We start from the raw sequence: 11863 nt of genomic DNA on the forward strand, positions 1-11863 counted from the left end.
ACGCCACTGCCTAAAGGTGACATCATTAATTTCTGTATGGAACTATGGGCCTAATAATATAGGGCCTACTCAAATACTATTATCCCTTCATTCCTTTTTCTCCCTTGCTTTCATTTGAAAAGCAAAGGAGGATGGTCCCCTGTCCCATATTCGACCAGCCCCCTGGGTTAAGTGTTTTTTACCCATCGGTTGAAATAACTCTGAACATTGTCAGGGAAGACGCATCTTTCAGTTGTGTCATTTTGATTAACCCCACCCCCATCTTTCTCTGGTTTTCTTTCCTCTTGTCTGTCTATTCAAATCATCAGATTAAGCCCTTCTCTCATCTCTCATCCCTCCCCCTTCTCCTGGTGCCGCGGAAAGCCTTCAAAAGTAGGGGCGGCTGAACATGATAATAATAGGCATTTATATAGCGCCATCTATCTAGAAATATTCTATTCCGAGGCGCGATGTCATTATCATTATTACACTGGCTTTAGCTCGAGCTGCCTTTCAGCGCTCATGCATTCAAGGAATTAATCCTCCCGGTGAGGTGAATGGGTATTCACCTCATCTGGGTTGAGTGCAGCACAATGTGGATGAATTTCTTGCTGAAGGAAATTACGCCATGGCTGGGATTCGAACCCACAACCCACTGTTTCAAAGTCAGAAGACTAATCCACTGGGCCACAACGCTCCACAATGCACCTTAAAGAAAAAAAAATCATAATAAGATAGCAGCTCCTATTCTCAAATCGCTCTCTCTCTCTCTCCTTTCCTCCCTACTCCTCTCTCGCTGGATCTGTCCGTCTCTCTCTCTCTCCTTCTATCTCAACTCCAACTCTTAGAAATGAATGCTGTCATTACTTAAGTCCATTATTCTTTCTGTTTCTACTATTTTTTTTTTTTTTTTTTTTTTGGGGGGGGGGGGTAAGCAAGCCATACTTAACCACAATATGTTCATCTCTATTTGTGCTATGTAAGAACCATAAATCAAACTGTTCTATCAGTACAATATCCATTTAATACACACTAGTTCCTTCTATACACAATTATGAACAATGCACATAATTATATACAACACCTCCTTTTTATAATGTCCCATTCTCGAAAACATCAGAAGTTGCAGAACATATTTAGTGTATTTGAAAAAAAAAATCCATTTCAAAAGGCAAATTCTGCTCGAGGTCGAATTTGCGTTAATAAGAGCTGAAAACATTTTAATGAATGTATGACCGAAACACATCAAAGAATGAGAGTTTTGGGGGTGCGGTGTGATTTTGAGCAACTCCCACACATGTCATGCGATCAGAATCTTACAAATATATTTTCGACAGTTCACGATAATCGATTTTTTTTTCGTTGAATAGTGAAATGATGCGTCTGATGATCTTAAATTTCTGGAGTTTCTACCACACGAGGAGAAAGGAAGCTCCTTGGTCATTTTGACCATACAAAAATTAAACATTTATTGCCAATTCTGTCTTATTTTTTATTTTGACGAATCAGTTTGTTCTTTCCATTAGAAATGAAAATGACCATTATACATGTTATATTGTCATGGTTATCAACTTCTAACCTCAAGCTACGGGTAGCTTGGTAAAATTAGGTGGGAAATGGCCGAGATCGGGGGGTGTTAATCACCCACCCCTCATGTACAATAATCAGCCAAGTCTTTTTTTTTGCTATGTAAGAAATTGCATCATGATCAATAAATCATTACCTTAGCCCTCATTTAATAAATTTCTAGGGATAATACTTATAAGAAGAGGAATCTAGACATACATTTGTCTTTATATCCATTGAATTTATCTTTCATATGCGTAGATCCAAATAAAAAAGCAACAATGAAACTCAAAATAATGTATAAAAATTCCAACTTATCTAGAAACGTCACAGAGTTTTGATCTTTCGAATTGTCATGATAGTGTCATGAAAAGAAGCTTTGCACATAACATCATAATTGGGTAGTATGAAAGGTTAGTCAATCAGGACACGACGAACCAACTTCCCACACATTCCACATAAATGAATTAAGGAATGTTCAGAAAATATAGGAAAGTGTGCAACTATCTGCCATTTGAATGACAAAAAATGTTACTTTAATTATAAACCTGTACACATCAAAATAATGAATATTCGTTGCTAAGACAGAAAAGTCAACCATAAAGCGTATAACTAAATCAACGCATTATAGTTTGCGTACAGTCGATTTGCAAGGCATGTCGCTCTTTAATTCTTATGACACACTGTCTAAGATTGTCAATGTCACGAATTTATCAAATGTCAACGCTGTACAGCTTTTTGTTTTATGCGATTCAGCTTAGGTCTGGATAAGCTTGGCATAAACAAGGAGTAATAAATATACAGTAAGTATGGTTTAGGTCTCTTGAGCATGTTCATACCAGTGTCCAAGACAGAAGTCTCAATATTTCATTCCACTGCCGGACGACGACGATGATGATAAGTATGTCCCGTCTAAACGTTTCGTTGTCAGATATCAAAGTAAAGTTTCTGATATTTGTGCTCAAAAGTTGTCTATCATACCTATTTGAACCGTATGAGAGATAAAGGGTCAAGGGTTGATCTGTTAACGTTTTGAACTATCTTGGACACACATCGTCAACACTGATGTACTCATGGATATCGTCATCTTCATCGCTGCTGTCGCCACTGATTGCACTGTAAATCCCTTCCCCGTTAGTCAGATCGTCTCCACTTCCCTCCAGACCTATTGATGAATATACCCCTGACGTTGTTGAAAGACGATTCTTTGAAGATAGTTTATCCAACGTGGCGCCCCCTGTAGGTTGGCTAGGACCAACATCGACTTTTCCAATGGAACTTGCTGTCTCCTGGCTGTTTCTGGTGCCTGATGATTTTGAAAGATGATGCAGCTTATGTAGTTTCTTGTCACCAGAACGTTTGTTTCCCGCAGTATGTTCTAATCCCATCTGAGTGGGGACGTCCTGGAATTCGTCCAAAATGTCAATGTATAGATTGCCTAGGTTTGTTTCAGTCGTTGCATCTGCGCCGTTTTCCATGTCCAGTTCATCGTAATCATTTTCGTCGGTTTGGGGTCTCTGGATAGTGGCACTTGCCATTTTATCGGAGCGCCTCGCGGGAGAAACAAGCTGGAAACTCCCAACAGTCGTAAGCTCCCTCCCGAGGACCACGTCAACGGTAGGACGTATCTGGACACTCTTCCTATTCATTTCGTACTGTGTACTAGGTAGAGGAGGCGAGGTGATTTCATCTGCAGGAGTCCATCCGGATGTTAGGTTTTCCAAGGACGCAGGCCGACTAAGAGGTTGGTATGTCTGTTCGGTACTGTCTATCTCATTGTATTCACCATCATCTTTCATATCCCCATTAACAAGATGGGAACTTCTGGATTCCTTTTCCATAACTGGCCTTACTTGCGTTTGGTTCTTCCTAAGCGTTTCATACTGCGATTGTTGTGGCGCCTGTGTATTTTCTTTTTTAGGATTAGAAGTTTGTGGTGAATCCACCATAGATGCAGGTCTACTGAGTGGTTGGTAAATGGATTTTTCTTCTGTTTCATCTTCCTCAATAAAAGCATCTGAGACAAACGAACGAAGTCCATCTCTATATCCAGGTGATGTTTTCGTCAAGGATTCTGAGCTTTTACGAAGGTTATTCCACAACTGGACGCCGACTGCATTCAGGTTAGGATTACTTTTGGCGAGGCGCTTGTCCAGTACTTCTATATTCCGCGAAGCCTGGGGAGTGGCCAATAAACTTGTGGATCTCAATGCAGTGTAATGCCCCGACAGCTTGCGAGGTTGATCACTCGTATTTGCCCGACGACGCTGCTCTGGTAGTGAATGCACAATGTCAACAATCTCCCAACCTTCACCGTCAGAAAGTATTAATGAGCCTACAGGAGATATGACTCCAGGAGACTGACTTTCCAGAACAAAATATTCCTGCTGTGTTAAGTCTGCAGAAGAAATAGTCCCAGGGGGCCCTCTTTCCAAAACATAATACCCAGGCTGTTCATTGTTATTCAGGATATTTGGGGCCACGTGTGCTTTTGACGCAGTAGACCTTAGAGGCTGGTACGTAGGGCCAATACCAGGATTTGATTGGCCACAGTTAGCGTTTCTGATATCGGTTTCCATAAATATAGGTATCGAGCCCACACTTCTAGCTCCTTTTAGCTTCATGTTCATTGGATTTACACCGAATTTACCTATTGCATACTTCCGAACCGGCATCTGAGGTCTTGAGACAGTGTTTGGCTTTTGTGCAGGTGTGACAAAAGCATGGCGAACGCGTGGGATGTCAGCCGTGTTTGCTCTGGAGCGTTGCCCAGCACTCGCATGATGGGAACCACTCCCATCGAGACTACCCGCACCGAGTGACCTCTGCGACTTAGAAACTGGGTGTAGCATGTTATCAATCATGTTCGTAAGTTCACAGAACTCGACATCAAGTTCGGCGCTCAAGGTCCTCTTGCTTCCGTCACAACTGGCGGTAGACCCGCTCCTCTTGCTGTTCCCGCGTGGGTTCTTGGATATTTCCTGGTACACATGCGGTCCGGGGGTACCAAACAACAGATTGTACTCGCCTTCTCCTATCTCGTAATAGTGGTTCTTTAGACCCGGTTCCATTGGTCCTGTTTGTGCAAGAGCAGGTGATACTTGATGTGTGGTCAGGTTCATGTCTCGTTTCTCGTGATTCATAGGATTGTTGCACATCCCCAAAGGCGGTCGGGTGTCGGAGGTCGAGGCGTTCGCCGTAGATCTGCATGGATACAATTGTCAAATTTGATTATGAAAACATTTTAGAAATGTAAAAATATGAATGATATAAAAGTTATAAAAATGCATCCTATTTTCAACTCAATGTTTATACCACACGATTGTTTTAAAGTTTGCAACGTCTAGAAAGAGTAACCTTTTTTTATCATTTTCACTGTTGTTAAGAGGTAAAAGGTCGCGGGAAAGGAGGAAAACGGTCTCCGAAAGGGATTTTGTTCTTCTTCCTCATCTTCTTCATTTGTCCTGTTTCATGTTGTTGTTCTTTGTTAGAAAATGTCTTATTTGTCCGCTAGCATCTTTTACACCGGAAGTATTGGTGCACTACAACAAATTTTGTTGGTTTCAGTGAGAGCTGAATGAGGATGTTTGCGTATACTGTTACAGAAACACTTTCTAGCAATGACTTAGGGACTACGAGGAAAGGCTAGATAAGGTATGTGTTCTATGTTAGCTGAGTCCCGAAGTCAAATCCGTTTCCGTTATTCATAAATACAATTCTGTTAAACCATATAGCTATGCGATTTAAGTAAAAAGGGCATTATTTACCTCTTCTTTTTGTGATAGGCGCACACCACCGCCACTCCTAGGCCAAACGCGACCAGAGTCAGCCCAACTGCTAATGGGATTGAAACTCCAAGGCGTCTCCGGGTAGCTGATGAAGACAAGAAACAAGAAAAGGGTGACATCATTTAGGATAACACGTCAGTAAATAGTGATAGACGATAGCTTTATATTACGTATTGGTTATTTGATGAGGACAAAATGTTAACAGGATGAAAGATGGCAATGGTTATCATGGTAGTGATTCCGTTGCTGATGCTGCTGATGATGACGATTATGGTGATTCTTTTCTGATGTAATACTGGAATGAATTATGCAAGGTATCGTAAAAAAGTGCCATTGTGGTGATAAAAATTTTACAATAGAACAGGGTGCGTCGTGCAATGTAAATCTGAATACACGACAAAGAGCACGGTTCCCTTACATGGAAGATACCCTTGTGGTACCTCGGTCATCTAATTGTATCTACAGTGATTGGTAAAGGTGTTGAGCGGCCAATCAAAAGCATTGCATGAACGTTACCATCGGATGGTCAAGTTACTATAAAAGAAACTTTGATACAACGGGACCCAAGGGGTGGTCTAGTGGTAGGCTATAAATTTGAATATTGTAAGGGACCGATAACTCTTTAAAATGCACGTATGATTGAGTGGATACAGCTATGCCAGGAAAGTGGTTCCATATCCGATAGTCTTTGGGAAGAAGGAGTTCTGCTGACTTTGGTCATCATGGCAGAGCAGAGCATGGTCATTCCTTGCAAGACATGCTGCTAGGTCACTGCATGTGGGAAAGGCATCATGACCAGTCCAAAATGGGATGCTGGTGATCGGAGAACATTGGTAGATGGGTAGCCGATGGTGCAATAAGTTCCATGCATGTGCAGATAAAAGAAGTGAAGTTATAGACCACCTGTAGTCATGATGATAGTGGTAATAATGATTATGAATTGCTGAAGCTGGTTAAAATGGTGATGAACATGATGTAATTTACATGCATAATTCCAACTAGGAAGTGTTTCATGAAAAGTCATGTCAGTGATTTTCCCCGGCAAAGTAAATTGCTCTTAGCCAATCAGATCCAAGGATTTGCAGTAGATTTTACTGTGGAAATCACTGACCAAACTTTTCATGAAACACTCACAGAAATAATAACGTGCACTTGCAGCCTGCTGTCACTTGTTTAAAAAACATTCCTCATTATAAGAGGAACCGGGTCGTGTGGTCCAGTGGTTAGAGCATTGGACTTATAATCGCAAGGTTGTGAGTTCGAATCCCAACTCTGCCATTGTCTCCACTTTGATAAAAAGGCCAGAGAGTGATATCTGTCGTCTATAACGTCAGCCACTATGACTGATTAACCTAGACGTAAAATGTTTCCTAGGTAATTGGTTATATACCAGCTTGGCGTTTACCAGCAAAAATGCTGTCCTGCCGAGTTCCTACGGGAGTTACCATAAACAGAAACAAACAGAAATAAACAGAAACAGGAAGTATAAGGGATGATATACAGACATGATAGAGAGCGACGAAAGGGGGCGCATCATTAATTGCATTCGAAACAAAGGTATATGGATACTCACTTGGTTCAAGAGACACTAACGGAAGATCCATAAAGTCTGTAGCCACAGGTGACTTAAAGTCCATTATTGGAGTAATGTCTGGTAAGTCGGTGGGATCTGAAGGTTAAAGAATAATTTGTTTGCCATTCATTGAAAATGTTGGCATTGTAAACATACGGTGTAAATAAATGTAAGACTACAAAGACAAGGGGGAAAGGCCAGTGTGACCTGCCACTCCAAAACCAGCAAGAAGTGGCCCAAAGTGAGTTTTAATTTTTTAAGATACCTTGACAGTGATGTGGCTGCAAGCGCGGAATATTGTATCGTTCTGCATCATCACACTTGGAAATGATGTTTGCTTCTCTGCACTCCCCACAATCTTCTAAATTCAATTCCTCCTTCCCAAATAACAACTGAAGAGTCCCGAAACAAATACAAAATCCCTAAAGCGAAATTTTACAGATGTGCAGTTATTAATCATACGATTTTAGTGTCATTTTTTCTATAATGGCTCATTACCTGATGGGATGCGTATGACTTCCTTGGCAGACCTTCCGACCACATTACGAATAACCTACCCCTATATATTAACATGTGTAAAACCACATTGGAAGATCTCCGAGTTACGTAGGTCCACGAAAAAATGAAACAAAGGTACGAATTTAAATTTTGTACGGTCTGGGCATTATCAAATAATGGGGTCCCCAGACATGTAAGAGGGAGAGGGACACACTCCCGCGCGTACTTTTCATGGAAGGGGAAAGAGAATAGAAAAGGAACCAGCGTTATAAAAAATTAAAAGGTACAACATTCAGTTGTCACGGTTTCTAGAATGTTTTATTTGGGGAAGGGTGACAATTCATTCTTGCCTCGGGCAGAATTTTTCAGAGCTTCTACACCCAGACTTCACCATGTCTACAGCAATACTCACCTGGATCGACAGCAACTGTCAGCCATATTCCCCTGTCGGTGACATTGTCGATGTCCGAAGAAAATGTCACCCACACCAACTCGTTCGTGGCGAACGAAAACGTGCTATTGACCACACGCTCGAGATCGTCATCTGCCTCGTACATTTGGGTCTTGGCCTTGTGTTGTCCGAATCTGAAGGTGTCCCCTGTTGCCAGCTCTAGGTCGTTGACGGTTAGCGACAGACCGCATCCAGAGGGCGCTTGAAATGTCCAAAGGAGGTTGACGTCTTGGGGGTAGTTTGATGGATAACCTGGAGTTGTGATGTCGATTGGGGTTGTGTTCTTGTCGAGGACATAGGTGCAGTAGGGTACTGGTATTTTGGAAAACGAAACAATAACGTTGTGAAACTATTAAATATTAAGAAAAATCCAAATGAATGATATCGTTTTTTGTTTTTATTTCTACTGCGTGTGTATATCTACATAGGCTAGTATTTTCTGAAAGAAGGAGCGATGCCAGGGCATTATATAAAGGGAGCAGGAAGGCACACTCAAATGTATTAAGATAAATAGGTCTCGTACGGTAAGAAAACCAAGTCTTACCTTCGCCATATACCTACTATGTGGAATTTACCTTAATTTATTATTTCACCCCCTTTCTTTTTCATCCTTCCAATTACACATCTCCTCCTCTGTTTAGGCCGACAGCTCTGGGGAATAATTATTAGACCATATTATATACCGTATGGTAGCTTAGTAAGAAAGTGGTCTAATGACAAAATTATTTCCCAAACTGTGGCCCGTATTCTGAAGACCAGTTTATCTTGTGGCTCTGTCACATTGTTCCGTGCAAGCTTGTGTGTGACGTGACTTGCAGGTAACTAATTTACTACCCGCAGGTCGACCGCATTGACGGTATCTCGCACGCATCTCACACGCAGTTGCCTGCAGAAGCGCATTGCACGCAGAAAAGTTTTGAACATGCTCAAAACTTTGTTGTGGGCGAGTTGCAGGCAATCACTCGCAACCCACCCGCAAGGCTTGTACGGAACGATGTGACAGGGCCTTTAGACAGGTCTATAACTCTGTGCTAAAATTATGGGAAGCCGAAAATGTAAAAAAACAAATCTGTTCATAATTTATGTGTTTGAACTTTACTGTTTTCGTTTCCCCATCCATTAATGATGAAGAAAACTGTTTTTCATTCGCTCATTATTCCGAGAAAGTTATGAAAGATGTGTGCACAAAATGAGCAGATAATTAGACCTTTATTGTTAGAGGCTTGTGTCACAACTGGGTAGCCATAGTTGAACAACTTTAGACCAGAGTTTGAATTAAACTGGAACACAGACACTGCAAAAACACCGGTGTTAATTCAACACCATCCTGGTATCTGTATCGGTCCACACCAGAGAGGTGTTGAAACAACAGTCGTTGGCGTTAGGCTAACACAAATTTGGCATTTAACTTAAGCAATTTAAGCAACACCAGTTAGTGTTAAACCAATGTCGGTTTGATTCTTAACTGGTGTTGTTTCAACACCTCACTGGTGTGGACCGATATAGATACCAGGTTGGTGTTGAATAAACACTACATAATAACTTCCACTATTTGTCACAATTTGTGGACGCTTGTGAATAACAGGCACGAGACATCTAAAAAAATTATTTTTGGGATAGGATCATTCAATGGTACGTTATCGCAATGACCGCTCCGTTTGTAAACAAAAGGTGGACAGGAATAGATCACTTCCTTTGCCTCACGTACATCCGACCCGAATTGTTGACCGAAATGGAATGCTTAGGCTTTACCAATTCAAACATCTTTATTCTTCCATTTTCATACAATTTCTTATACAACGGATATATATTATTATCAATAAATGCTTTATTCCTACTTTGTCCGTTCGTGCAACATTTCCATTAACCCATTATTGGGATCATCATTAACATTACCATCGTAATCATCAGTAGTAGTAGTGGTGGTAGTAGAAGTAGTAGTAGTAGTAGAATGCCTAGTAGTAGGTAGTATAGTAATAGTAGTAGAAGAATAAATTGTTGTGGTGGTGGTGGTAACATTAGTGATGGTGTTTGTTGTTGTTGTAGTAGCAGCAGCAGTAGTAGTAGTAGTAATTAGTAGTAGTAGTAGTAGTAGTAGTAGTAGTAGTAGTAGTAGTAGTAGTAGTAGTAGTATAGTAGTAGAGGTAATAGTATTAGTAGTAGTAATAGTAGTAGTAGTTGTAGTAGTATAAGCAGCAGCAGCAGTAGTAATAGTAGTAGTAGTAGTAGTAGTAGTAGTAGTAGTAGTAGTAGTAGTAGTAGTAGTAGAAATAGTATAAGCAGCTGCCATGATAGGTGGTGGTGGTAGTAGCAGCAGAATCAGCAGCAGCAACTTTTACAAAAGTGTGTCGACATTGTCACTGCATAATTATTAAACATCAATTTACATTGACTTTCCTTGAATATCTTATTACACACCAAATCTTACATGGAACTAGTTACCCTTCCTTCTTAGAAGGGCTCCGTTTGCGGGGACACGCTCGCTCGCTTTGTTCACTCTTGTAGATTTTAAAGAATAGTGCTCCATACCCAGTTGACTGTACTCAACAAACACACTGTCGGTCCATGTGCTCTTTCACACCAGTACCAATTAATAACATTAAATTTATGTGATTCGTTAGATGTGTACACGGAAATCCCATTGAATATAAAGGATTGCATTGCACAGCCCCATTGCAGATTTTGCGAGGAATAAAACCAAAGAGAAGTTTCTGATTATTCATGAACTATTCATGGAATTTAAGATAAAAGAAAGGGAGAGTTAAGCGTGATTGGCTCATTGAATTGTCAAATAATCTCGATGACTATTTTACAAAAAACAAAAGAAAATTCAAAACGTCGTAAAACGTTCTTTATTATAATTTTGAAAACCCTTTCGAAAAAAATATATAGAGTTAATTTTCCAAGACCTTATACTAGTTTGTCATAGTTTTTGTTATAGACCAATGGTTAAATGAGAAAAACATATTTACTAGAAAAGTAGGCATGAGTTTTCATTAATCTTGAAAAAGGAAAACCTAATCATGTTTCACTTTACAAGATAACTTTGTGAAGGGTATGAATGCCATAATGGATGCTGCATATAACACATGAAATTTCAATAGCATCATGGTAATTTCTTTAAATCATGTAAGCATAACTTACATGACTCATGTTTAGTTGCATAAAAGGTTTAGAAAATCACAGAATGCTCTCTCTCTCTCTATATATATATATACATATAAGAAAAACAAACGTATTCAATTAAAAACAAAATCCTGATCACTGAAGTAAGTCAGTGCTTGAAATAAGGCCAGGTCAAACATCACTGTGTTGTTTTATGTAAATATGATCATACCTATATATTTTTACACTATAACAAAATATAATATATACTTACGGCAGTCTTTATCTGATGATGTCGCAGGCGGGAAAATACACAGTCCATATGTTATTAAAATCACGAGGCTTCCTGGATTATGAAGGAGAGTCATGTTGTCGTGCAGCATTCGTTTCAAGGAACCCTAAAGACTTAAAATTATTAACATCCACAGTGGCTCATATGCGCTCAGCGCGGAGCTACATTTATTTATTTTTTCTTAAACAACACACGTTGGTGTTTTTTCTTCATGCAGTTAATAACCTCAGTGTATTCAGAGGTAACTGCTGTTTGTAAGGCCTATTCAACTAATTTATCTCGAGTGGGGAGGAGATGAGGTAGGACAGAAATCACATCCTCTTCCGGTGCGTTCGTGTGATAAATTGTTTTCTAAACATTCAAGAGAAATAAGGAATGGAAAGAAAAGTAGTAAGAGAGGGAGAGTGTATGTGGGGGTGGAGTTGTTTTACAGTGTGGGTGTGCGCGACGTGTGTGTGTGTGTGTAAGAGAGAAGGGGTGAAGTAAAAACTAACAGAGCGATGAGACAGGCAGACAAATGAACAGAGAGATCGTCCAACCCGAAAAATACGGAAGAAAGGAAAATGAAAGGAGAACATAATTCAAGATACAAATAGATAAAATGAAAAGGT

General features: G+C 40.1%; 1 protein-coding gene across 2 annotated transcripts; it reads right to left on the reverse strand.

Annotated features, from left to right (window-relative positions):
- Positions 1 to 898: 898 nt before the first annotated feature.
- Positions 899 to 11787, reverse strand: LOC129279872 (uncharacterized). 2 transcript variants are annotated; one of them, XM_054915936.2, is made up of 5 exons: positions 11235 to 11787; positions 7817 to 8167; positions 6907 to 7002; positions 5313 to 5418; positions 899 to 4749 (listed from the first exon to the last, which is right to left on the reverse strand). In XM_054915936.2, exons 1-5 carry the CDS (start codon positions 11341 to 11343, stop codon positions 2583 to 2585), a joined length of 2829 nt encoding a protein of 942 aa, XP_054771911.2. In that variant the 5' UTR covers positions 11344 to 11787; the 3' UTR covers positions 899 to 2582. The 2 variants fall into 2 exon arrangements, with proteins under 2 accessions (XP_054771911.2, XP_063968287.1); XM_064112217.1 differs by lacking the exons at positions 7817 to 8167; positions 11235 to 11787 and having other exon boundaries at positions 905 to 4749; positions 5313 to 6236; positions 6907 to 6994.
- Between the last annotated feature and the right edge of the window lie 76 nt (positions 11788 to 11863).

This window comes from Lytechinus pictus, chromosome 17 (assembly GCF_037042905.1).
Source record: "Lytechinus pictus isolate F3 Inbred chromosome 17, Lp3.0, whole genome shotgun sequence".
Classification (NCBI taxonomy): Eukaryota; Metazoa; Echinodermata; class Echinoidea; order Temnopleuroida; family Toxopneustidae; genus Lytechinus; species Lytechinus pictus.